Source organism: Pelophylax lessonae (genome assembly GCF_965119305.1).
Source record: "Pelophylax lessonae genome assembly, chromosome: 6".
Lineage (NCBI taxonomy): Eukaryota > Metazoa > Chordata > Amphibia > Anura > Ranidae > Pelophylax > Pelophylax lessonae.
The window spans coordinates 328341206-328367900 of NC_138773.1; the positions used below are offsets into that span (position 1 = coordinate 328341206).

The 26695-nt window shown below is 43.3% G+C and overlaps 1 protein-coding gene across 1 annotated transcript in view; it reads left to right on the forward strand.

The window, feature by feature from the left end:
• LOC309557593 (protein mono-ADP-ribosyltransferase PARP14-like) overlaps positions 1-26695 on the forward strand; it is a 254593-nt gene that overhangs the window by 6772 nt on the left and 221126 nt on the right. The window contains exons 2-5 of the mRNA XM_082260388.1: positions 3573-3739; positions 5838-5871; positions 15705-15908; positions 23077-23313. Coding sequence (XP_082116514.1) covers positions 3573-3739; positions 5838-5871; positions 15705-15908; positions 23077-23313 — 642 coding nt within the window. The remainder of the gene's footprint in view (positions 1-3572; positions 3740-5837; positions 5872-15704; positions 15909-23076; positions 23314-26695) is intronic.

Here is a 26695-nt window from a genome sequence, read left to right on the forward strand (position 1 = left end):
TTTGCTTTGAATAGTAAAAATGAATGAAAGAGTGTTTTTGGTTTGTGGTGTTCAGATACAGATTAGTTCTGCAGCTTTCATTAAAACCATCCCTGGGGATCCCGCCATGAAGGTTCTCGTTGAGGCACTTCCTGTCATAGGGATACAACTTTCTGTGTAGGGATGATCGAACTTTTGAAAAGTTTGGTTCGACCAGAACACCCGAATTTCCCAAAAGTTCAGTTTGGATTCCAGAACCCCATTGAAATCAATGGGACCCGAACTTCTGGAATCAAAAAACACCATTTTGAAGCCCTAAAACCCAATAAATGCCCCTAAAAAGTGCCTAGGGTTCTGGGTCATGCCCCGGGGACTATTAATCACACAAAAAAAAGTTCTTAAAAATTGTCGTTTTTGATAGAGAGCCAATTATTGAAAAAATTATTGAAAGAAAAAAAAGAGATTTCTTTGGATTTAGTGTCTGTATATATATATATATATATACCCCTATACAGAAGTTCAGATGTCATGGGCATTTATTGGGTTTTAGGGCTTCAAAATTGTGTTTTTTGATTCTATATATATATATATATATATATATATATATATATATATATGTATATATACAGTATATCACTACATTACGGTCACCCTGACATGGAAGAGTTCGGTCACCCTAGTATAGCAGAGTCAGTTCACCCTAAACTACACTACTGTCACCCTGACACTTAAAACTATCCCTACAAAAACTAGATTATTGAATCTAACTATAGTGGTATATAGTACCCTAACTACACTGCATATCCCTTTCCTCACACTAATAATTGCAAAATGACACTGGAGCAGCAGGAGTAACAGAACTGCTTCCACTCTCTTCCACAGCCTCTCTATTACAGTGCTAGAGTTTTGGAGGGGCTATGTTATATACTGGGGGGCGTATGGGGGGCGTGTTCACTCCTGATTGGCCTCTGGACCCCCTAGTCACTCCAATCGTTTTTACTGATGTTTCTGGGCCAATCACGGGCTTTTAAAGCCCAGTTCCTATCCCATTGCATTTTGGGCGGTTCTGGTGGCCGAATTCCGAACTTTTACCGCAAAAATTTCGGCATTCGGCCGAATTTCGAACAGCCAATGTTCGGGCCGAACCAATGGTCGACCCGAACCGTTGGATCATCCCTATCCTCCCAATTCTTCTCCAGCATTGCGAGAACAAATGACGGCCGCACTCACCCCCCTCCCAACTTTTTAAGATGGGAACAAGGGACACCTATTAGAAAAAGTATGGAGGCATAGGACACGCCCCCCTGTCACGCCCCCTTAAGGGAGAATTATAGAAAAAAGATGATTAGTTAAACCCACAAGTGTTTTTTTTTTTTTTTTTAACCACTACAATTCTTTTATATCGGCTTTTAAAAATGACAAATGCAGCAATTTAGAATTTGGATGAAAGGTTTAGCACTGGGAAACACTTTTTGAAAGATAAAAAGTGCATTTTATATACAACTATAGAGATCAGACCAAAATGAGGGACCAATGAGGAAAGAGGGACTTTGTTCCAAATCAGGGACAGTTGGGAGCAATGGCCGCCATCACTCCTGCGGGATCCTCCATGAATATAACCATAAAGTGAAGATCTGACTCTTCATCTCCCTGAGATAATTCCACTTTATTGAGAAATGATTAGGGCCCCATTCACACTTTGTATGACCTGAAAGTCGCACGACTTTGCCGCAACTTGAAGCAATGCTGTGTAATATTGGGGTCCATGGACCTCAAGTCGCATCAAAGTTGGACCAAAGCAGTGCAGGGAATGCTTTGAAGTTGCTGCGGCTTGAAGTCGCACAGATATGAATGGAACTCATTGGAAATCATTGAGTAGGACTTTGTCACAGGACAAGTTGCACAAATGTGAAAGAGGCCTAAAGCTGTACACACCCCACACTTTTATTATTATGGTCGCTTTCTAACCTCGCCGGGTCCCGGTGTATTCAACACAATTCCAGTAACAGGAAACGGCTTCACTCTTCTCTTGCCGGTCTCGTTAGGCCATAAATGGATTGTAAAGATGAAGAGATATGAATGGATGTCAAAGATCAGAGAGAAGGGAGAAGTCGTTTAATTTTACTGGAATTTTGTTGATGGAAAAAAAAACCTTTTATCATTGTGAAAATGTTTCCATTGGAGGGATGATAGAAGGTGTCGGTGTTCCTGGGATGATAGAAGGTGTCGGGGTTCCTGGGATGATAGAAGGTGTCGGGCTCCTGGGATGATAGAAGGTGTCGGGGTTCCTGGGATGATAGAAGGTGTCGGGGTTCCTGGGATGATAGAAGGTGTCGGGCTCCTGGGATGATAGAAGGTGTCGGTGTTCCTGGGATGATAGAAGGGGTCGGTGTTCCTGGGATGATAGAAGGTGTCGGTGTTCCTGGGATGATAGAAGATGTCGGTGTTCCTGGGATGATAGAAGGTGTCGGGCTCCTGGGATGATAGAAGGTGTCGGTGTTCCTGGGATGATAGAAGGTGTCGGTGTTCCTGGGATGATAGAAGGTGTCGGTGCTCCTGGGATGATAGAAGGTGTCGGTGTTCCTGGGATGATAGAAGGTGTCGGTGTTCCTGGGATCATAGAAGGTGTCGGTGTTCCTGGGATGATAGAAGGTGTCGGTGCTCCTGGGATGATAGAAGGTGTCGGTGTTCCTGGGATGATAGAAGGTGTCGGTGTTCCTGGGATGATAGAAGGTGTCGGGCTCCTGGGATGATAGAAGGTGTCGGTGTTCCTGGGATGATAGAAGGTGTCGGTGTTCCTGGGATGATAGAAGGTGTCGGGGCTCCTGGGATGATAGAAGGTGTCGGGGCTCCTGGGATGATAGAAGGTGTCGGGCTCCTGGGATGATAGAAGGTGTCGGTGTTCCTGGGATGATAGAAGGTGTCGGTGTTCCTGGGATGATAGAAGGTGTCGGTGTTCCTGGGATGATAGAAGGTGTCGGGGCTCCTGGGATGATAGAAGGTGTCGGGGCTCCTGGGATGATAGAAGGTGTCGGGCTCCTGGGATGATAGAAGGTGTCGGTGTTCCTGGGATGATAGAAGGTGTCGGTGTTCCTGGGATGATAGAAGGTGTCGGTGTTCCTGGGATGATAGAAGATGTCGGTGTTCCTGGGATGATAGAAGGTGTCGGTGTTCCTGGGATGATAGAAGGGGTCGGTGTTCCTGGGATGATAGAAGGTGTCGGTGTTCCTGGGATGATAGAAGATGTCGGTGTTCCTGGGATGATAGAAGGTGTCGGTGTTCCTGGGATGATAGAAGGGGTCGGTGTTCCTGGGATGATAGAAGGTGTCGGTGTTCCTGGGATGATAGAAGGTGTCGGGGCTCCTGGGATGATAGAAGGTGTCGGTGTTCCTGGGATGATAGAAGGTGTCGGTGTTCCTGGGATGATAGAAGGTGTGGGGCTCCTGGGATGATAGAAGGTGTCGGTGTTCCTGGGATGATAGAAGGTGTCGGTGTTCCTGGGATGATAGAAGGTGTCGGTGTTCCTGGAGTACGGATTTCGGTGCGTGTTTTACATCATACTTTCTTTTCCTTCTTGTCTCCTCCTATCACAGCACGGGATCGGGTTCTGCAGAGGAGGAACCATCAGCTGAAATTACCAAATGGGACGACATTACAGCTGATTGTCCAATTACTGGAGGAAGGAAACTCACAAAGTACACAGAGCTCCGCCCCCTCGGAGGACGCAAAGACTCCTCCCCCCGCACCGGAGGTCCTAGCGGTAAGTGACTGATAGATGAAAATTTTGGGGATTGAACAGTGTGGGCCAGATCCCCAAATTATATTATATCAACTATGCTAATAATGACCCCGGCCAATCACAATATTCACCCACTAACTATACTCCATCCACTAACTATACCCCACCCACTAACTATACTCCACCCACTAACTATACACCACCCACTAAATATAGCCCGCTCAATTATTATACTCCACCCACTAACTATATTCCACCCACTAACTATACCCCGCTCAATTATTCTACCCCACTAACCAACTGTACCCCACCCACTAACTATACTCCACCCACTAACTATACCCCACCCACTAACTATACCCCACCCACTAACTATACCCCACCCACTAACTATACTCCACCCACTAACTATACCCCACCCACTAACTATACTCCACCCACTAACTATACTCCACCCACTAACTATACTCGTCCCACTAGCTATATTCCTCCTCCCACTAACTAAATTCCACCCACTAACTATACCCCGCTCAATTATTATACCCCACTAACCAACTTTACCCCAACCACTAACTATACTCCACCAACTAACTATACTCCACCCACTAACTATACTCCACCCACTAACTATACTCCACCCACTAACTATACTCCACCCACTAACTATACTGCACCCACTAACTATACCCCACCCACTAACTATAATCCACGCACTAACTACTGTATACCCTACCCAGTTACTATATCCCGCTTACTAACTATACTCCACCCACTAACTATACCTTTTTGTTGTGCACCATTAGAACTTTGAGTACTGCACAGGCCAGTTGCTGGCTTCCTAACAACCTATAGGTTAATAAGGGTGACATCGGGCGCCTAAGGATGTCCTTGTTTGCCTCCCCCTTTGCCTCTTCTTTCAGCGCTGGGGTAATGTTAACTGAATGACAGAGAGAAACTGAGGGAGAAGAAAAACACTGGAATACTAGTCTGTACCGGTGTGCAACAATTGCTTTGTAAGAATAAATCACCCCTAAGGTTGGATATTCCACATGTGTGGATGTTGCTGCAATATGTTCATCTTTTTACATTTTAGAATGGGGTGCCTGGAGATCGTGCTGATATTTAAAGGGTGCCTTGATTTCCATAGACCAGGGGTGTCAAACTAAATTTAATATTGGGCCGCATGTGCATTATGGATGCCCTAAAAGGCCCTGTTATATCTGTAAGACTAAATTTCCAGAGTACCCCCCCCCACTATCAGAAGTCAAGAGTCATGTGCTGCTGCTGGAAAGAAACTAGGGGTGGGGTGGGGTGGGGCTGGGAGGCAGAAAGTGCAGGGTCTGCACTTCTGCAAGTGACACCAATCAGTGCCCATCAGTGACCCCAATCAGTGCGCATTAGTAATGCCAGTCAGTGTCCATCAGTGCCCTTTCAACTGTGCTGCCCACCACTGCCCCCTATCGATGTCAAATGCTGCCTATCAGTGCCCATCAGTGCCACCTATCAGTGCCCATCAGTGCAACATATTAGTGCCTCCTCATCCGTGCCTCCTCATCAGTGCCCATAAGTGCCACCTCATCAGTGCAGCCTATCAGTGCCCATCAGTGCCGCCTCACCAGCTGAGGCCATGGGAGGCGGAGATGACAGGTACTGTGGTTGCACAGAGAGGCACAGGATTTGTAGGAGTTCTGTCCTCCTCTCTGCTGGCTAAGACAGGGGGCAAAGGCAAGCCTCTCTGTGGCTGAATGGAGAAGTGCAGGATCTGGCGGAGGAGTTCTGTCCTCCTTTCTGCTGCTGAGACAAAGTTGGGCTGTAGACAAAGGGGGTGCTGCAGCTGTAGGAGGGGTGTGAGGGCCACATGAAATGGCCTGGTGCTGGTGGGCTTGTGTTTGACACATGTGACATAGACTTTATTAAACAGATTTATAAACAAAAAAACAAAGGAAAAAAAAAACAAATCCTGAGTGACCGCCTCGATCTGCTATGTAGCGGTTAGAGAAGTTTCTGAATGTAACTTTGTTTCTGAATGTCTGCATTTCTATTTCTTCTATGACACTTATAATCACTATTGTAGCCATCCACCCTGACAATAACATTCTGTGTTTTCCCCACTTTGTAGGGCCATAAAGTACATGAGAGTCCAGGAGAAGAAGGTAATGGACATCAATAGGTGACACTGTAATAAAGTGAAATTTTTCATGTATATTGTTCCCAGAGCAACCAATCAGATCATCTCATATTTCCAGAACAGTTTGGTGATTATTGGGGTGCAGAGGAAAGTCTATAGCTCCACTTGCTGCTTTATTTTCTCAGGAGAGGCCTCATCGTGATCAGACCTCTCGCCTCAGCTAGACTTCAGGAAAATGGGTCCAAGGGAAAGTGAAAGTCAGAGAAGCGGTGTCACCCCAAACAGGAAGTTGTCCATTACAGGTCATTTGTTAGAGAGATTTCACAAATGCAGGCCAAGGATACAAATACTGCAAGAACTTTGAAATCAATTAAAAAAAACACAAAAATTGGACATATGGGCTCTTGTCACAGCTGTTAATCTTTGGGTTCCCCATATAAATACAGCCCAAGTTCTTCTTTATATAATCCCAGGCCATGTAGGCAAAATGCACAAAGCTCCTGCCTATGTTCCTGGCTTCTCCATACCTTCCATGGAACCTTACTGTTACCTTACAGCAGTGCCAGCCCGTCCATTGGGGGAGCAGGGGCACCGCCCCCCCTATCCCAATCCATGCATCTGGCCCCCTAATCTACATGCAGGGCGCCAGACGCATGGATTCCAATGGGGTTTTTTTTCTGAAGCACCTGATAAGAGCCTGAGGCTCATATAGGCTTCAAAAAAGGTGGGCTTGGGGCGCAGAGCACTGCACCCTGAGCCCGCCCAGTTGTGTGACAATAGCGAATGAATATATACAATAATAATACAATATACTAAGTATATTCCCGCGCCAAAATGGAGAAACCTATAGTTTGTAAATAAATTAATCAAATAAAGAAATAAATAAATGTGGTTTGCAGCTGCTATAGTGAAGTGCGAGTGCTCAAGTGTAAAGTAATCTGTTTATATAGGATTACCTATAGCGCTTGCTTAACCGGTTGCCGACTGCGCACAGTATATTTACTGCGGCAGTCAGCCCAGGCCAGGCAGAGTGACGTAGATCTACGTCGCTCGCCTGTCACTGCTATTAGAGCCAATAGCGCGCGCCCGCCTCAGCTCGTTCAGGAAGGAGTGCTGGTCGTGTGACCGGCGGACCCGATGTCCGCCGGTCACACTACGATCGCCGATACAGCGGGAGAAAGGCAGAGCGGCTTATGTAAACAAGCCGCCTGTCATTCTCCCTGTGTAAAAATGCAGATCAGACGGTTCTACTATGTAGAACCGTTGATCTTTGTTTTTACACCAATAGCATTGTCCCACTTCAGTTAGAAACACGCCCCTAGGACACACTTAACCCCTCCCTGTCCAATACAGTTAACCCCTTCCCTGCCAGTGTCATTTTTGCAGTAACAGTGCATATATATAGCACTGATTACTGCAGTAATGTCACTGGTAACCCCAAAAGTGTCAAAAATGTCAGTCAAGGGTCCGATCTGTCCGCCGCAATGTCTCAGTACCGCAAAAAAAATCGCAGATCGCCGCCATTACTCGTTAAAAAAAAAAACACCAAAAATGACAAAAAATTTTCCCTTTGTTAGTAAACGCGATAACTTTTGCGCAAACCAATCAAAATACGCTTTTTGCGATTTTTTTTACCAAACATATGTAGCATAAAACAAATTGGCCGAAAATGTTAAAAAATTTTGATTTTTACATTATTTTTTGGGGGAATTTCATATAAAAAAATGTGAAAAATATTGTTATTTTTGCAAAAATTACGCTCTTTTTTTGTCTATAGAGCATGATCAAAAAATCGCACAGGTGATCAAATACCACCAAAAGAAATCTCTGTTTGTGGGAAAAAAAGGACGCGAAATTCGTTTAGGTACAGCGTCGCACGACCGCGCAATTGTCCGTTAAAGCCACGCAGTAAAAAATCGCAAAAAACCCCCTGGTCAGGAAGGGGGTAAAATCTTCCGGGGCTTAAGTGGTTAAATAAATAATAAGGAAAAACAGTTCTAACACTGTTAAAAATTCAAACGTATTAAAGTGCACATAAAACCCCGTCTATTGCAAGTGGTATATTAAATTGATACAATTCACATATAAATACAGAAATTAGTAAATATAAATATAAAAAATATAAAATAGACTAGTTCATATACAGTGCATGAGGTATATAAATACTTTCATAAAAATTCCTTAAAGTTCATGTGCATAGAAAATTATTATAATGTGACTTCTTAGTGGTAAAAGTTCAAAATAAAGTGCACAGTGAATAGTGCTTGGTGCTCCGTGATAGGTACCCCACTCTATCCCTGGTGTCACTCCTTATGCTACACCGTGACAAGATAGAAGAATTTCACACTCACCGGATCATATGGGTCCTATGTGCCTTACAACGCTAAGACCATTAGAGCTTTGGGGACCCCCAGGGCCAGGATACGTTCCCTTCAGATAGGCACCTTTTCCTACAGCAACGCTCCTCCTGTCATAAACCTCCAGTCAGGAATGTATGAAAGAAAGGGAAGGTCCAGATAGTGCAGTACCGTTTTTCAACAAATATATTTATTACACAATAGCCATTACAGGGTCCAAATGTAAATAAAACTGACTAAAACAAGAAAGAATTGAATAAAACGCCGTCACTAGTGCGAGCTACGGTGTGGAAAGCGGTACTTCCGGCTTGCGTTCCACCGAGTTCAAGCGACGTCACGACGTGCGTTCCACCTAACACGTTTCGTCATTGGCTAGACGTCTTCAGACGTCTTTTGTTCATCTGTGCTGCCCATTAGTCCTTCCCATCAGTGCCCATCAGTGCTGCCCACCACTGCCCCCTATCAGTGCCCATCAGTGCCACCTATCAGTGCAGCATATTAGAGCCTCCTCAGTGCCGCCAAATCAGTGCCCTTCAGTGCTGCCTCATCAGTGCCCATAAGTGCCACCTCATCAGTGCAGTCTATCAGTGCCCATTAGTGCCGCCTCATCAGCGCACATCAGTGAAGGAGAAAAATTACTTATTTACAAAATGTACTGACATAAACTAAGAAAAATTCTAGATAATAAAAACCCGCGCTAAAAAGTGAATAATGAGTGATGGAAATTTTAAAGTAAAATGATTGCAGCTGCTGTTCACTAAATAAAAACTCAGGTATAGATAAGTAACAAAGGACAGCGCTTGCAAAATTACACTAATAGTGCAACTCTCAAATATATAACAATACCTAATAAAAGTGCTTGAAGTGCTGCTATCAAAAGTTGCTGTAGTGCTCCAAAACACAATCAGTGCAAGGGTGTCCCGATCCTCTCTGAGACCCCACTCACCAGAAGCTTTCAACACTGTCACACTTTGAATGTTATTTAATCACTGCTGGGGTTTTTTATTTTTTGCTAAACAAGCAAAAAAAGTTGGAACATTTTGAAAAAAAAACCCATAACAACTGTTTTTATAGTTTGTTATAAAATTTTCCAAACAGGTAATTTTTCTCCTTCATTAATGTGCGCTGATGAGGCTGCACTGATTGGTACTGATAAGCAGCACTGGTGCGCACTAATAGGTGGCACTCATGGGCACTGATAGCACTGATGGGCACTGATTAGGTGGCACTGATGGGCACTGATAGGCAGCACTGGTGGGCACTGATAGGTGGCACTAATGGGCACTGATAGGTGGAACTGGTGGGCACTGATTAGCAGTACTGATAGGCACTGGTAGGTGGCACTGGTGGGCACTGGGGGATTGAGGCGTATGTCCCTTTTGGCTATGTGAGACAGGTGTCCCTGCCAAAAAGTGAGAGAAGCGGATCCTTTGGGATGGCATGCTCAGTATTGCATGGATGAATGTGGAGACTTGGTCCCTAAATGCAGAGATGGGTTGACACACCCAGAAGCGATGGAAGAGCATTGGGCGAGAGGCAGGGCACAGAAAGCAGAGGTCTCCTTGAGCAGATGTCTTTAAGGACACAAATGGAATATATGCTCTGTGCATTGTAAGAATATTTAATAATAAATATCTTGCGCTCGTACTTATGTCAGAATATTTATACTGCTCTCTGAATATAGCAGTGTATTTATTTATGGTTAATAAGCAAAGATCTGTGAAAAAGGAGAGTCTTCACCTATTGCCATAAATCAATGTCGTGAATTCTTTTTAATTGATTAATTTCTTTTCAAAAGCATATACCAATCTTAGTGAGTACAGTCTACAGCGTGGAATATATATAAAAATATTTATTCTCAAGACATGCAAACACAATATATGATCAAACAAGAAGTGACACAAAAAGATAACTCTACAAAAAAAAAATACTAACTTCAAATAATCAATGCAATGTGATGTTTAGCTCAATAATGAAAGTGAAAGTAAAACAAAGTGAAAGTAAAACGAAAGTAAAACGAAAGCAAGATTAAAGTAAGATTACCATTTCTTCCCAGGTATAGTATAAGCCATAAATTAATATTCTATATAAACAGACTACAATGGTCTGCGTAATCACATAGCCAAAGTCATTCCACTGCAGATGAAATGAGAATAAGCCATGCAAAACGGAAGACTTAAAATTGCAAATAATGCATTTAATCTGATATTAATAAAAATGTATAAAAACAAAAATCAGCTTTTTAGAGAAAAATATACTATGGCTTATACGGCTGGGATTGTAATCTCATTACCCTTAAATATGCAATATATAACATATAAGGAAAGAATAAACAATTGTTGAATAAAATCAAATAACATAGCAAGGCATAATTACCACACTTAAGATGGTGCTAGCTTCAAATCGTTACCAGAGTCCTAAGATGGATGCCTTTCTTAAGATGGTGGATTCCCTTCAAGTTTCAGATGAATGATGGACCAGGGAGTATGTCTGGATGAGTCTTTCGAAAAATGTAATAGCGTGTGTGGTGTAAGTGTGAGGTGTGTTGTCAGTAGTGTAAAGTGATGTGTGTCATCTCTCATCTGGGTTGGTCTTTTATATGGTAAGAACAAAGAGCTATAAAAATTACCATAAGTAAAACCCAGAGGGATGAAACATTATCCCTATTGGTCGGGATATTCTATACCTAAACTGATGAGGTCAGAGACACACCCCTTTTTATAATTAACCCCATATTTGGTCTAATAAAATTAAGGATGATTTCTCTATATGTGAGATTAATCATATAACACAACATAAAACTTTCTCCAGACTCCCAGTACATACATAAATGTCCACCTGTATTTCCATTATTCATCTTGGCAAGTAATGCCATTTCAATAATTATATTATTTAACACAATATAATATTTTTATATTGGAATATCTCAAATTATCTCAAGACTGCACCTGGTATTTCGTCTCCAGAGGGCAGTATTGTACCGTTCATTAGATTTTGTATTTAATATAATTAAAACAATTTGTTATCTGATGACCTATTGACCTGTCGGCTAGTGAAAAGCAATTACTTATTTGGATTGTGACATAGGGCTGTCAGACATAGTCTAGGTTTGGGAATATTTACGACACCTTGAGCACTAAACCAGTCCAAAGCAATCCTTATATAAACACTCCTACCACATGCCTTAACATGAAGTAATTTGTTTTTAAGACGCACAAGTCCTTACACATCATAGAAAAGTATACTTATATATATATATATATTATATATCTAATATTATATAAGTATCAAGTTCACACTTCTATATTAATAAGAATACAATGTATTATCGTTAATATACATCTTACATATGATGATGTTTTCTATAAAAACTTATATGGTTCATCTTTAAATGTCTGCTAGAATATACTGGGGTATTGTCCATTGTTCTATACTTATAGACAGACTGAGATATCCCCCCTTAACATAGCGTCAGACTGACTAAGTTTTATCTGATCGAGATGTCAAAAGAAATCCTATTTATGACAAAAGAAAATAGAAATGTCTGCTGAAAGTATAGGACCCTATTGTTGAAATTCTATGCTCTCTTGTAAGCTTGTACGAGACATTTTGTTTAACAAGTATATATGAACTTTGTTTCACCTTAAAAACAAGATGGACGCCATCCTGTTCAGAATCTCTTATATGCATAATATGAAATATACATGGCTTTTAAAATCATTTTTCTTTTTACCTATTATTATTTTAATCAACCCCCAATAACCCCGACAGCATGATCTTGAATTGTGTCTCTTGCCAGACTTCTGAGCTACAGTAGCTATAGAGCAGGTTTTATTGTAGCCCTGTAGAATCTCATCCACCACTTCAACTGAAGGAATATCTTTTCCCCAGGTTTGGACAGTGGATAAGTTGAGTCATTTAGATAAGCGAGGGTTGAAGCAGTGATAAATTAGCTTAACCATTTAACATCTGCTCCATAGCAGATTTACTGCTACAGGGTGGCCGTTCTGTGCAGAATCACGTATTTATATGAGATTCTGCACTTCCTGGTAGGGCGCGCGCCACTTGTGCTGTGATTTGCGACAGCAGAAGCCAATCAGCGGGTGCCAGCCAATAGATGTCCGCCGGCACCCACTGATCGTCGGGAAGAGAGGCTAGAGAGCTCTGCCAATGCAAACAGTACAGCGTTTCATGACCACGCAATTGTCAGTTAAAGTAACGGAGTGCCGTATCGCAAAAAATGGCCTGGTCATGAAGGGGGTTAAATCTTCCAGGGGTCAAGTGGTTAAGCAGTGGTCAGATGGTGATGATCTGACTCTCTCATGACATCTCACATACATCCTGTATGTCCTACTAGAGTGTGTGAATTTCAGGGACCAGCAACATTGGGCTTGTTTTTCGTTTATCAGTGGAGAGCAAAGACACTGTAAATTGGCTGGAAGTAATGAGGGCCAGCAGTGCTCAGATCTGAGTCTCCTGAGGTCCTCCTAAATGCCCCATACAGTGCTAGGTGGTTGTCTGATCCTGAAGAAATGGTGAATGTGAGGTAACAAACATCCTTCCAGTTCTTCCGCAAACACAAGGACCTCCAGCCTACCCAACTTCACATAGAGGACGAAGGTTGAGCTGAGCTGCAGAGAGGGATCCAGTCAGGGCCGGCCTTTTGGGGTGTGCAAGCTGTGCAGCCGCACAGGGTGCCATGGGCAACAGGGGTGCCGTGCGGCCATCACAGCTCGCAGATGATCAGGTCACACAGTGGGAGGTAAGCGGCGACTGTGGCCTGGACAGGGTTAACACAGGCGGCGGCCACCGCTTACCTCCCGCTGTGCGGCTGTGCCTCGGTCTCCTAGCTGCAGCACTGAGCTATGTATCTCACACAGCTCAGCCTCTGATCCGCCGCCGCTGACAGATCCCTCCTCTTCTCTGCAGGGACGCCAGAGGAGAGATCGTCAGTTCCTCCTCCTCGCGCCCCTTCTCCTCCTCCTCCTTCTCCCATCCCTTCTCCTCCTGGGCCTGCCCCGCCAACACTCCACGGGGATGTGTGGGCGGAAAGTTTAAAGAAAAAAAGAAAAGCTGCAGACAGTGAGGTAAGTAAGGTCTCTCTGCTGCAAAAAATGTAAGGGGGGGCTCACTGATGTAAGGAGGGCTCTGATGTAAGGGGGGTCACTGATGTAAGGAGGGCTCTGTGTGGGGGAATCTCTGATGTAAGGCGGGGCTCTGTGTGGGAGGGTCTCTGATGTAAGGGGGGCTCTGTGTGGGGGGGTCTCTGATGTAAGGGGGACTCTGTGTGGAGAGTCTCTGATGTAAGGGGGGCTCTGATGTGGGGGGCTCTCTGATGTAAGGGGGGCTCTGTGTGGGGGTCTCTGATGTAAGGGGGGGCTCTGTGTGTGGGGGATCTCTGATGTAAGGGGGGCTCTGTGTGGGGGTCTCTGATGTAAGGGGGGCTCTGTGTGGGGGGTTCTCTGATGTAAGGGGGGCTTTGTGTAGAGGGTCTCTGATGTAAGGTGGGCTCTCTGATGTGGGGGTCTCTGATGTAAGGGGGCCTCTGTGTCGGGGGGTCTCAGATGTAAGGGGGGCTTTGTGTGGGGGTTTCTGATGTAAGGGAGGGCTCTGTGGGGGTCTCTAATGTAAGGGGGCTCTGTGTGGGGGTCTCTGATGTAAGGGGGGGCTCTGTGTGGGGGGGTCTCTGATGTAAGGGGGCTTTGTTTGGGGGGTCTCTGATGTAAGGGGGGCTCTGTGAGGGTCTCTGATGTAAGGGGGGCCTCTGTGAGGGTTTTTGATGTAAGGGGGGCTCTGTGAGGGTCTCTGATGTAAGGGGGGGGGGGCTCTGTGAGGGTCTCTGATGTAAGGGGGGTGGGCTCTGTGGGGGGTCTCTGATGTAAGGGGGGGTGGGCTCTGTAGGGGGTCTCTGATGTAAGGGGTGGTCTCTAATGTAAGGGGGGGTAAGTTATTAGTGATCATAAAAAAGAAAAGTCAAAGTGCAAATACGGTGCAAGAAAATGTGCGGGGGGGGGGGGCGCCAAAGGATTAGCTTGCACAGGGCGCCTGAACACCTAAGGCCGGCCCTGGATCCAGTGTGCTGTGGAGCTGCTGGGCAGAAGTTTCCAGGAAAAACAGTATTGTGAGTACTCGAAACTGCCCAGGCGTCTGCCTAGGAGAGGGGAACCACTCCAGAAGGTCAGAGGGATCCGGGAGCCAGCTAACCAGTAAAGGAAGGCTTAGAAAGAAAGTGCCAGAGTCTAAGCCCTGAAGATAAGTGAGTGAAAGGGGGTGCCGGTGTGGGCACTGAAGTGTTCAGCAGTGCAGCAGAAGTACAAGTAGCTACCTCAGCAAGGAGTGATTCAGGGAGCTCAAAGAGGACTTCTTTATTCAAGAAAGCAGTCCAAAGTCAGTTTGGAGTTAACAGGCAGCAAGCCAGCATTAACCAGCGTCAACCGGCGTTGACCAGCATTTAGCCAGTGTCAAGTCAGTGCCACTCAGCATTTTTCAGTTGTCCCTAGCAATTTGTGCATAGTTGAGCCAAAGGAGTATCCCACTCATTCCCTTCTCCCATCCAAGTTCTCAATAAATACAAAAACCCAAAGATACTGGACTGGTCATTGTCTCCGTGCTCACACTTGGAAAACATGCTTAAATGTGTTGTTGTTGCAGGCGGTAACCCTGGCAGACCCATATCCAGCAATGCGGCTAGGAATCCTCCTACATTTGGTAGCTGTTTGCCCTTCTCCTGCCCTTTTACATCAGCACTGGGGTAACAATAGCTGAGTGAGGGAGAGAAACATTGCAATACTATTCAGTACCAATGTGCAAAGGTGTATTTGCTTTGGAAGAATAAATCACCCCTAACATTGAGACTCGATTCACACTAGCGCGACTTGTCAGCCTGACAAGTCGCGCTCCATTGACTGCTACAGGACCCGTTCTAATAGGAGCGACACAAGTTGCTCCGACTTAGAAAAAGGGTCCTGTACTACTTCGGGGCGACCTCGGAGCGACTTGCATAGACTTCCATTATGTGAAGTCCCTGCAAGTCACTCCGAAGTCGTGGTGCACGGGAATGCACAAGTCGCCCCCAAAGTAGTACAGAGTCGTGCCGCCCCAGTGTGAACCGAGCCTGAGTGTCCTACATGTATGGATGTTGATACGTAAAAATATAAATGTAGTTATTTACTTTTTTTGGAAAGGGGTGACTCAAGGTTGTGCATATTTTGAAAGGGTGCCTTGACTGAAAAAAAGAGTGAGCAACACTGCTATAGATTGCCCGTTAACAGGCCAGCACCTTCAGTGCTTACCTGCACCCATAGGCACAAATATGTAAGAATGCCAACTTTCATATTCGTAGAAAGCTCTTTTCTTAGAACTATTGTCTCACATTAGGGTCATGTGTGCATGGCTGGCCATTATCCAATGTTTGTAGAAAGTTTTAGCTGGTAACAATATAGACCAGGACCTGAAATTTAACAGGCTTAACATGTTGGTATTTGTCACAATGCTTTACCAGAGAAACCTACCGGAGAAGACGATGAGGTGACACAGGACCCCCCATCCTCTCAGGTTCTGATTGAGAACGTCCAGGACAGCTGCACTCCTGAGATGTTAAACCTCCTGGTGGAGAATATCAGTGAGAAGAATGAGGACATCGACTTCCACGTGGAGAGGATTCCAGAGATTCAGTCAGCTGTTGTCACCTTCTCTTCTGAAAATGGTGAGATATCAGGTTCATTGGGAAAGTTGGTGCACACACTCATCTCCACCACCGAGAGGGTCGGTAGGTCTCACGATTGGGATGACCCAAGTGGATCACTGCAAATATGCTTTGAGCATCCTTTCCCAAGTTCTGGCAATATCCCATAATACTAATTTGTTTCCAGCCGGTCTTGAGAATTGCACCACCACTCCACTCCTGCACAGGGTCATTTAGTCCTAATTTTTGCTATTTCAGGTATTTCTTTTTAGCACATAACACGCAGTAGGGTACATGAGGGGGCGATGCACTTAAATTACTTTTTAATTTGAAATACTGGGTGTTGTGGAAAATTTGGTTGTGGACATTTCTTTAGTTAAATAGTCATAATGTCTCCCAGTGTCGAGTTTTACCGATAATCGCTATTCACAGTGATTATCGCTTTAACTGTCATTGCAGGAAAGACTTGTTTGTGAAAACCTTCCATTGGACGAGATGGCACAATACTAGTAGCAAAGAGAGTCCATCGCACGGATCTATGTCCGCAGTTCGGGGCCCTGTACTGCTGAGTTATGTTTGTGATATGGAAATTCTTATCATTTTACCAAGATTAATGGATGACACCTTTTAGTCACATTCGATCGGTATGACTGAGGGGCTGCTGCTATTATCTTATGCAGATAAAACCTCATCAACTGGAACAAATAGAATGGTCACTATCAAATATGCTTTATATGTGAATCATGTTTGATGAAGATCCACTAACAGGTAATGGATTCATGTTTATGGATTGACATGAATGAACAATGAAAAGCCATGTGCCCCTTGTGGCAGTTGAGCCCTTTGTTCGCTCGTGTCCATTCATGGGCATGTACTCCACAGTTTCTATTGTGTTTTTTGAACGTATACGTGTTCTGTGATTGGTGGTCTTGAAGCCACTCCCTGTAACTCCCTTTTGTTAAATAAACCTGATGTGTCCTGGAGGAGTTCGGTTACTCAGAGGGACCCTCCAGAGAGCATTGAATTGACTACAGCAAGCTTGTCTGTTCAATTACTTTGCTACCGAGCGCTTGGAGACCGTTATACAAAAGAGCGGTACAATTGTACTTTTCAGTACAAGCTATTAATAGAGTTTGGTGCGTAATAATCTTGAGCGCACTGAGCAGGTTTCTATGCTCCAAGCCCTATTAATTTCCACGACACTGGGATGGTTTTATGCACTCTTTATTAAGTATGGGCTATATCAGTGATGGCGAACCTTGGCACCCCAGATGTTTTGGAACTACATTTCCCATGATGCTTATGCATTCTGCACTGTAGTTGAGCCTCATAGGAAATGTAGTTCCAAAACATCTGGGGTGCCAAGTTTTCGCCATCACTGGGCTAGATATATTTAACCTGGTGTGAGTGTGAGTTCCCTTTTTCAGCTGGATACTCTTTGGTGGGATTGTTCTGAACAGTTTTTATGTGTTCTATGTGTAGGGGTATTACATGTGAGGGGTGTTCCTATAGTCCCACCTTCATGGTGGTTTTATATAATATTTGTAGCATACCAATAAAGCATTGATTTGACTTATGTACGGTGGTGTGGACATTTTTTAAGGGACAGTTGATGTTTTAGATATTTGTTAAAGTAGAACTATAGGGAAAACTTTTTCATTTTGGATAGAGTAATGGAGAGTTACAACCTCTGTCGGTTTGTTTTTATGCCATCTGTGTCCAATTGGGGAGTTTCACCTTCACTTCCTGTCCCCTAGCCAAAACAGGAAGTGAGAGGAAATTAGGAGAATTCCTTGGGGACCCCCAAGGAATGGGGAAGATTTCTCCTCTATTACTTTTACTTTGGGATTTTCTGTTAATTTCACTTTTAATGATAACCATAACCAGGACCAATAGAGAGGGGGAATCTCCCTAACGGGGCCACAGACAGCAATAAAACTCTAACCTGTTTAATTTCACTTTGTCCAAAACGAAAAAAAAAAAAAAGAAAGGTTGGCCTTTAGTTATACTTTAAGTGATCCTTGTCATACACCACTTTATTCACAGGGCAGATTGTGGCCATAAATTGTACTAAGCAGCATATTTCTGCAGGCAAGGATCACAGGTGCTTGCGACCAAAGCCTGTAGGAAGGTGCAGTCTGCAGTCTCCGCTGTAGGTGGCGCTCTTCCGTAATGGCAATGCAGTTGGAGGAGGAAGTCGGTAGAAACTGGGTTTCTCTATGGTTTGCTCAGTCCCCTGGAGCACTAGGTTGGATACGCTGGATCCCTGGTGGCCATCTTGGGTCATGCAGAGTCTTTTTAAGTCCCTGCCCCCAGGTTTTGGCCCACTTTATGCGAATGGCTATGGTAGGGACAGGATATCGGTCTGTCAGGGACAGAACTAGCAATAGGGAGAGGTTCCAGTAGGGAGAGAGAAGGGCTTACGTCTACCTCTTCAGGAAGCTCTGTTTTGGGTTGGATTGGCCAGTCTGCACTCCGATCATCGTGACAGACGCCGTCTGGAGCTCAGATCCAAAGACTGCTGACTCTGCTCTAAACTGTTGTACAGTGCCTTGAAAAAGTATTCATCCCCCTACAATTTTCCAACTTTTGTCATGTTACAACCAAAAAACCTAAATGTACTTTATTGAGATTTTATGTGATAGACCAACACAAAGTGGCACATAATTGTGAAGTGGAAGGAAAATTATACAAATAAATCTGTGAAAAGTGTGGGGGGGGCATTTGTATTCAATCACTCTTTACTCTGATACCCCAAACTAAAATCTAGTGGAACCAGATGCCTTCAGAAGTTACCTAATTAGTAAATAGAGTCCACCTGTGTGTAATGTAATCTCAGTATAAATACAGCTGTTCTGTAAAGCCCTCAGAGGTTTGTTAGAGGACCTTAGTGAACAAACAGCATCATGAAGGCCAAGGAACAAACCAGACAGGTCAGGGATAAAGTTGTGGAGAAGGTTAAAGCAGGGTTAGGTTATTAAAAAAAAAAAAATATCCCAAGCTTAGAACATCTCACGGAGCGCTGTTCAATCCATCATAGGAAAATGGAAAGAGTATGGCACAACTGCAACCCTACCAAGACATGGCCATCCACCTAAACTGACCGGCCGGGCCCCTACTAAGACATGGCTGTCCACCTAAACTGACCGGCCAGGCCCCTACCAAGACATGGCCGTCCACCTAAACTGAACGGCTGGGCCCCTACCAAGACATGGCTGTCCACCTAAACTGACCGGCCAGGCCCCTACCAAGACATGGCCGTCCACCTAAACTGACCGGCCGGGCAAGGAGAGCATTCATCAGAGAAGCAGCTAAGAGGCCCATGGGAACTCTGGAGGAGATGCAGAGATCCACTGCTCAGGGGGGAGAATCTGTCCACAGGACAACTATTAGTCGTGCGCTCCACAAATCTGCCCTTGATGGAAGAGTGAGAAGAAGAAAGCCATTGGTGGAAGAAAGCCATAAGAAATCCTGTTTGCGGTTTGCGAGAAGCCATGTGGGGGACACAGCAAACATGTGGAAGAAGGAGCTCTGCTCAGATGAGACCAAAATTTAACTTTTTTGCCTAAAAGCAAAACGCTATGTGTGGGGGAAAACTAACACTGCACATCACCCTGAACACACCATCCCCACTGTGAAACATGGTGGTGGCAGCATCATGCGGGCATGCTTTTCTTCAGCAGGGACAGTGAAGCTGGTCAGGGTTGATGGGAAGATGGATGGAGCCAAATACAGGACCATTCTGGAAGAAAACCTGTTAGAGTCTGCAAAAGACTTGAGACTGGAGCGGAGGTTCACCTTCCAGCAGGACAACGACCCGAAACATCCAGCCAGACCTACAATGGAATGGTTTACATCAAAGCATATTCATGTGTTAGAATGGCCCAGTCACAGTCCAGACCTAAATCACATTGAGAATCTGTGGCAAGACTTGAAGATTGCTGCTCACAGACGCTCTCCATCCAATCTGACAGAGATGAGATATTCTGCAAAGAAGAATGGGCAGAAATGTCCTCTCTAGATGTGCAAAGCTGGTAGAGACATCCCCAAAAAGACTTGCAGCTGTAATTGCAGGGAAAGGCAGTTCTACAAAGTATTGCTTCTGGGGGGCAGCCACACTTTTCACAGATTTATTTGTATCATTTATCATTTTCCTTCCACTTCACAATTATGGCCACTTTGTGTCGGTCTATCACATAAAATCCCAATAAAATACATTTACATTTTTGGTTGTAACTGTAAGAATATTTAATAATTATATTCGCGCTCGTACTTCATTATGTCAGAATATTTATACTGCTCTGAATATAACAGTGTCTATTTATGGTTAATAAGCAAAGATCTATGAGAAATGAGAGTCTTCACCTATTGCCACAAATCAATATGTCGAGAATTATTTTTAATTGATTAATTTCTTTTTAAAAGCATATACCAATCTTAGTGAGTACAGTCTACAGTATGGAATTTATATAAAAATATTTATTCTCAAGACATGTAATCACAATATATGATCAAACAAGAAGTGACACAAAAAGATAACTCTACAGAAAAAATACTAACTTCAAACAATCAATGCAATGTGATGTTTAGCTCAATAATGAAAGTGAAACTGAAACAAAATGAAAGTGAAAGCAAAAACGAAAGCAAGATTACCATTTCTCCAGGTAAAGCATAAACCATAGGTGTTCTATATCAACAGACCATAATTGTCTGCGCAATGCATGGCCGAAAGTCACTTCACTGCAGATGAGTGAGAATAAGCCATGCAAAACGGAAGACTTAAAATTGCAAATAATGCACTAAATCTGATATTAATAAAAATGTATAAAAACAAAAATCAGCTTTTTAGAGAAAAATCTACTATGGTTCATACGGCTGGGATTGTAATCATATTACCCTTAAATATGCAATATAAAACATATAAGGAAGGAATAAACAATATTGAATAAAATCAAATAATACAGCATTGTTATATTTACCACACTTAAGATGGCCGCTAGCTTCAAATGGTCATTACCAGAGTCCTAAGATGGATGCCTTTCTTAAGATAGTGGCTTCCCTCCAAGTTTCAAATGAATGATGTGGATCAAGATGGAGTATGTCTGGATGAGTCTATAGATGGACGTAGTAGCGTGTGTGATGTAAGTGTAAGGTGTGTTGTCAGTAGTGTAATGTAATGTGATGTGTGTGTCCTCTCTCATATCTGGGCTGTTCTTCTATATGGTAAGTACAAAGGACTATAAAAATTACCATAAGTTAAACCCAGAGGGATGAAACATTATCCCTATTGGTTGGGATATTCTATACCTAAACTGGTGAGGTCAGAGACACACCTCTCCTGATAATTAACCCAATACTTGGTATAATAAAATTAAAGGATGATTTCTCTATATGTAAGAGTAATCACAAAACACAACATAAAACTTTGTCCATACTCCCAGTACATACATAAATGTCCATCTGTATCTCCATCATTCTCTGGCAATTATTGGATCTGGTAAACCATTTCAATAATAATTATTTTTAATACAATATAATATTTCTATATGGGAATATCTCAACTATCCCAAAACTGCATTTGGTATTTCGTCTATAGAGGGCAGTATCGTACCGTTCATTAAATTTTGTATTTAACATAATTACCACTATATCCTTATCTGATGACCTTTGACCTGTTGGCCAATGAAAAGCCATTACTTATTTGACCATGCCATAGACTGTCAGACATCTCGTCTAGAACTGGTAGAATTTATGATACCTCTGAACACTTAGACACAAACTTCTCTGAAATTAGGTAATTAGTGACGAGATACATATGTTCTTACACTTAATAATAATGTATTCTAAGTAAGATTACTACTGCAAGAATATAAACCAAAAATGAGATATAACATTCCTAAATATATATGTATATGCCTTACATAATATAATGACATAATTATGGCTAATATCTTCTCACACATAATAATGTATCTTTAACATTTATATTTTAAATGTCTGATGAAGAACACTGAGCCATTGTCTATTGTTATATACAGATAAGATTACAAGCTAGACTAGTATGGTGTCTCGCTAATTGTCCGTTATCTGATAGAGATGTCTAAAGGCACTTATTTATAATTTTAAAAGAAATACAAAGATCTCTGTTGAAACCATAGACCCTTTGTAAACTTGTAAGAGACATTTTGCAACAGAACATATATGAACTTCCTTTCACCCTGAACAAGATGGAAGCCATGCTGTACTGTTCAGCATCATAAGATATGAATATACATGGCTTTTAAAATCATTTTTATTCTATTAGTTAATTACCTATTATTTAATCCCCAATAATCCCGACATAACATGACTGAAATGTTAAAAAGTGGGAAATTTCAAGGGGTGTGAATACTTTTTCAAGGCCGGATGTGGTCGGATGAGCTCCCTTGCTGGGCCTGTTGGAACTGTTTGACAGGTTCTTCAATACATCGATATTTGGCAAATCAGGACTCTGTGTGCTTTCTGCTCCCACACCGCGCCGCACCTAACCAATAAGCCTGTATAAATCATTGACAGACTGATAAGCGCAGAGGCTATTTGCACTTTTGAGCGTTTATATGCTGTTAGGGATGGATGAGCAGCCCTGTATGCAGACAGTTTGTGTCCAGGGCTGCTCGTTTGCCCCCAACCACATGTGCACCCCAAAGCTTAAACACACACCCCTTTCTCTGCAGCCTCAGCTGCACGGGGCAGTGAATGAATGGGAAAAGCTCTGTGCTCCTAAAACATACCCCACAGCAGCCGGGAGGAGAGGAGGGAAGCCAGCAGCACTGTTGGGTGTGAGGCCTAGAAGGGGGGGGCTGGGCAGTAGGGGGAATCGGCACAGCACATAGTAATTAGGGTGTACCCTGGCACACCCCCTGCGCACACCCTGTCAGCCTATCATTGATTTGTATAGCCTTTTTGACCATGTCTGATTGCAAACACCTGTGATCCCCCCTGAAGAAACACACTGCTTTGTACAGTGTACGGCGGCCATAATCAACAGCATAAATGAAGCCTAAAAACATTACAGAAGTTCTAACCCTTCTCCACTCTACCCACAGCAGAAAAGTGAAAAACCCTGACTAGAGTTCTGCTTTATGTCTCTGGATATTCCTCCCGTGTACACATTTGTTCAGTGAACTGATTGTAATTTGTCTTCTCGCAGATATTCCAGACTTCATTAGAAGGTTTTCTGGAAGTCCGAGAGTCAAACAACAAAATCTGAGAGCCAAACGTCTGGAGAACACTAGAAGCATCAGGGTGGAGGGTCTCCCTGCCAACACATCGGAGGACTTCCTCGAACTTTACTTCGAGAGTGCAAAGCATGGAGGTGGAGAAATAGAGAAGAAAGAGATGTTACCGGAAGAAGGTGCCGCCATCATTACATTCTCCAGTGCTGAAGGTAAAAGGTTTGAGATTTTGTAAGGAGTCACAGAGTGGAACTTCAGCCAAATTTTCCAGTTTTGGATGGATTAAAGAAGAGTTTAAACCAATGTCAGGTGTAACTAGGGCAGGGTTTCTCAACCAGTGTGCAATGGACCCCTAGAGTCCCTCCAGAAGTTTCTAGGGGTTCCTTGAGCAATGAGGAATGTCTGCCTCTCAGATACAGTATCTCACAAAAGTGAGTACACCCCTTACATTTTTGTAAATATTTTATTCTATCTTTTCATGTTACAACACTGAAGAAATGACACTTTGCTACAATGTAAAGTAGTGAGTGTACAGCTTGTATAACAGTGTAAATTTGCTGTCCCCTCAAAATAACTCAACACACAGCCATTAATGTCTAAGCTGCTGGCAACAAAAGTGAGTACACCCCATAAGTGCACATGTCCCAATTGGGCCCAATTAGCCATTTTCCCTCCCCAGTGTCATGTAACTCGTTAGTGTTACAAGGTCTCAGGTGTGAATGGGGGGCAGGTGTGTTAAATTTGGTATTATCACTCTCACTCTCTCATACTGGTCACTGGAAGTTCAACATGGCACCTCATGGCAAAGAATTCTCTGAAGATCTGAAAAAAAAATGTTGCTCTACATAAAGGTGGCCTAGGCTATAGGAATATTCTTAAGACCCTGAAACTGAGCTGCAGCACGGTGGCCAAGACCATACAGCGGTTTAACAGGACAGGTTCCACTCAGAACAGGCAACAATTCTTTTTTTCAGATCCTCAGAGAGTTCTTTGCCATGAGGTGCCATGTTGAACTTCCAGTGACCAGTATGAGAGAGTGAGAGCGATAACACCAAATTTAACATGCCTGCTCCCCATTCACACCTGAGACCTTGTAACACTAACAAATCACATGACACCGGTGAGGGAAAATGGCAAATTGGGCCCAAATTGGACATTGTTACTTAGGGGTATACTCACCCAGCGGTTTAGACATTAATGGCTGTGTGTTGAGTTATTTTGAGGGGACAGCAAATTTACACTGTTATACAAGCTGTACACTCACTACTTTACATTGTAGCAATGTGTCATTTCTTCTGTGTTGTCACATGAAAAGGTATAATAAAACATTTACAGAAATGTGAGGGGTGTACTCACTTTTGTGAGATACTTCAAGTTCACACTGACACCTTTCATCTTTTAAGTTATCGGGAATGGGGGGATTCTTCCCCACTTGCAACGAGCATTCTACCCACTGACCCTCTCACTAATGTATCATGAGTTGTAGATATAGTAATCATTAGCAGGGGTTCCCTGAGACCGTAAAGTTATTTTAACCACTTCCCACCCACAGTATGTCATATGACGTTGTGGACTTTGAGTAAGGATATCGGGATGATGGATGCGGCTGCAGGCATCATTCAGATATCATTGTTTTCAGCTGGCGGTTCCCTGCACCGTAAAAACAATCATAGCGGCTGTTCAGCCACTTGATTGTTTTTACTGGCAGAGGGAGGGAACATCTCCCCCGCCACCCTCCAGTGCTTCTACAGGCTTTCCCGTTCGATCGGCGAGCCGGAAAATGAACTAGCTGGCAGCAGGCATTTACCATAGAGCTGACCAAGGACCAGATGGTCCCAGGTCATCTCTTTGACCTTCGGAAGCCAGGCATGACGTTCCGGACTCAGCAGTTGTAAACACTGCTGTTTCCTCAGGTTGCAAGCCAAGATCATTTTTTTTGTTTTGTTTTGTTTTTTAATTTTAGGCTTTCCAGCCTAGAGGAGAGAGGTGGGGTCTTGTAGACCCCACATCTCTCTGTAAAGAGGACTTCTCATGCCTTGATCCTATTACAAGGTGTGTTTTATAAGAATAAAAGTGATAAAAAAAAATTATATTTACAAAAGATTTTGAATGAGTGTATCAACACAGGGGTAACGTACCACCTAATAAAACGTTTAAGCTTGGATTCTCTACTAGTGGTAGAATGGGTGCATTTGCGAAGGTTACGCAACATTTTATGTCATTCTGATAGGTATATGGAGCATTCCAGGTCCCGCTCCCAGTTCAGCATATATTTATGCTTCTCAGGGAGGGGAGATTCATTAAAATGGTGGTACAAAAATTGAGATCAGACCCCTACCCCTAGGGGAGGAGTAACAAATGACCTCAAATGGTGTGTAAGGTGGACAGAGATTCAAGGAGCCTTGTGAGAGAAAAAAAATTCCTAATAATACGGTAATTGTCAGCTTCGGAACCGGGAATCTTATGAATAGAACAAAGCTGTTCAAGCAAAATAAATTATTAATAGACATGGATTTAAGTGATACTAAACCCCTAGATATCCATGGAGTGAGAGAGCGCCTGTCTAGAGAGAAAGAAGGGGTGTCAAGCTCACCCAAATATGTGGTCAGTGGGGATACATCTGAAACCAGTTTATATTTATCCTTGAATCTTGTCCATATCTGGTGTAAATGGTGAATGATTTTATTGGATTGAAGTGTAAGTCTAACTACCCTAGTTTTAAACCAAAGTAGGGTCTGCAAGAAGCAGGGGGAAATGGATGCCTGTTCAAAAGCAAGCCACGGAATATCGCTTTTCGTGGAATGCCATTGGGCGATTTGAGTAAATTTTGCAGAGAGGTAATAGGACCACAGATCTGGAAGGCCCAAACTGCCCAACTGTTGAGGAACATGGAGGACTTGTCTATGGCATCTAGGCTTCCTACCATTCCAGACAAATTTGGATATCTCCCTTTGAAGAGATGCAATATGAGAGAAAGGGACATTGACCGGAAGGGCCCGAAAATAAAATAATAATTTAGTTAGTATGGTCATCTTCATTGCTGTAATTCCAGGAAGGAGATATGGTAGGAATACCATGTGGAATACGAGGGATTTAATCTGTGCAAACAGGGCAGGGAAGTTTGTAATGAACAGTGATTCATAATGGGGGGTAATCTGCACGCCCAAGTACCTGAAAGATTTAGCACACCATGAGAAAGAGAAGCTTTCCCTCAAAGAGACCTGTAACCAATTAGGTGGGTTCAAAGACAAAATAGAACATTTGGAAATGTTAACCCCCAAACCAGAAATACCTTGAAAGGCTTTCAGTTCTAACAATAATTGGGGGATGGAGACATGTGGATCAGACAGAAACAGCAGAACATCATCCGCATAAAGGATCATTTTAAATCCCCCCCCCCCAAAAAAAAAAAAAAAATAATTAAATAATAAAAATAAAAAAAAAATGAAAGTAAAATAAACAATCCCCACGCGCCTCCATCCCCACGCGCATACGTATGTCTCGCCCGCATATGTATGCCCGCAAATGTAAACGGCGTTCAAACCACACATGTGAGGTATTGCCATGAACGTCAGAGTGAGAGCAATAATTCTA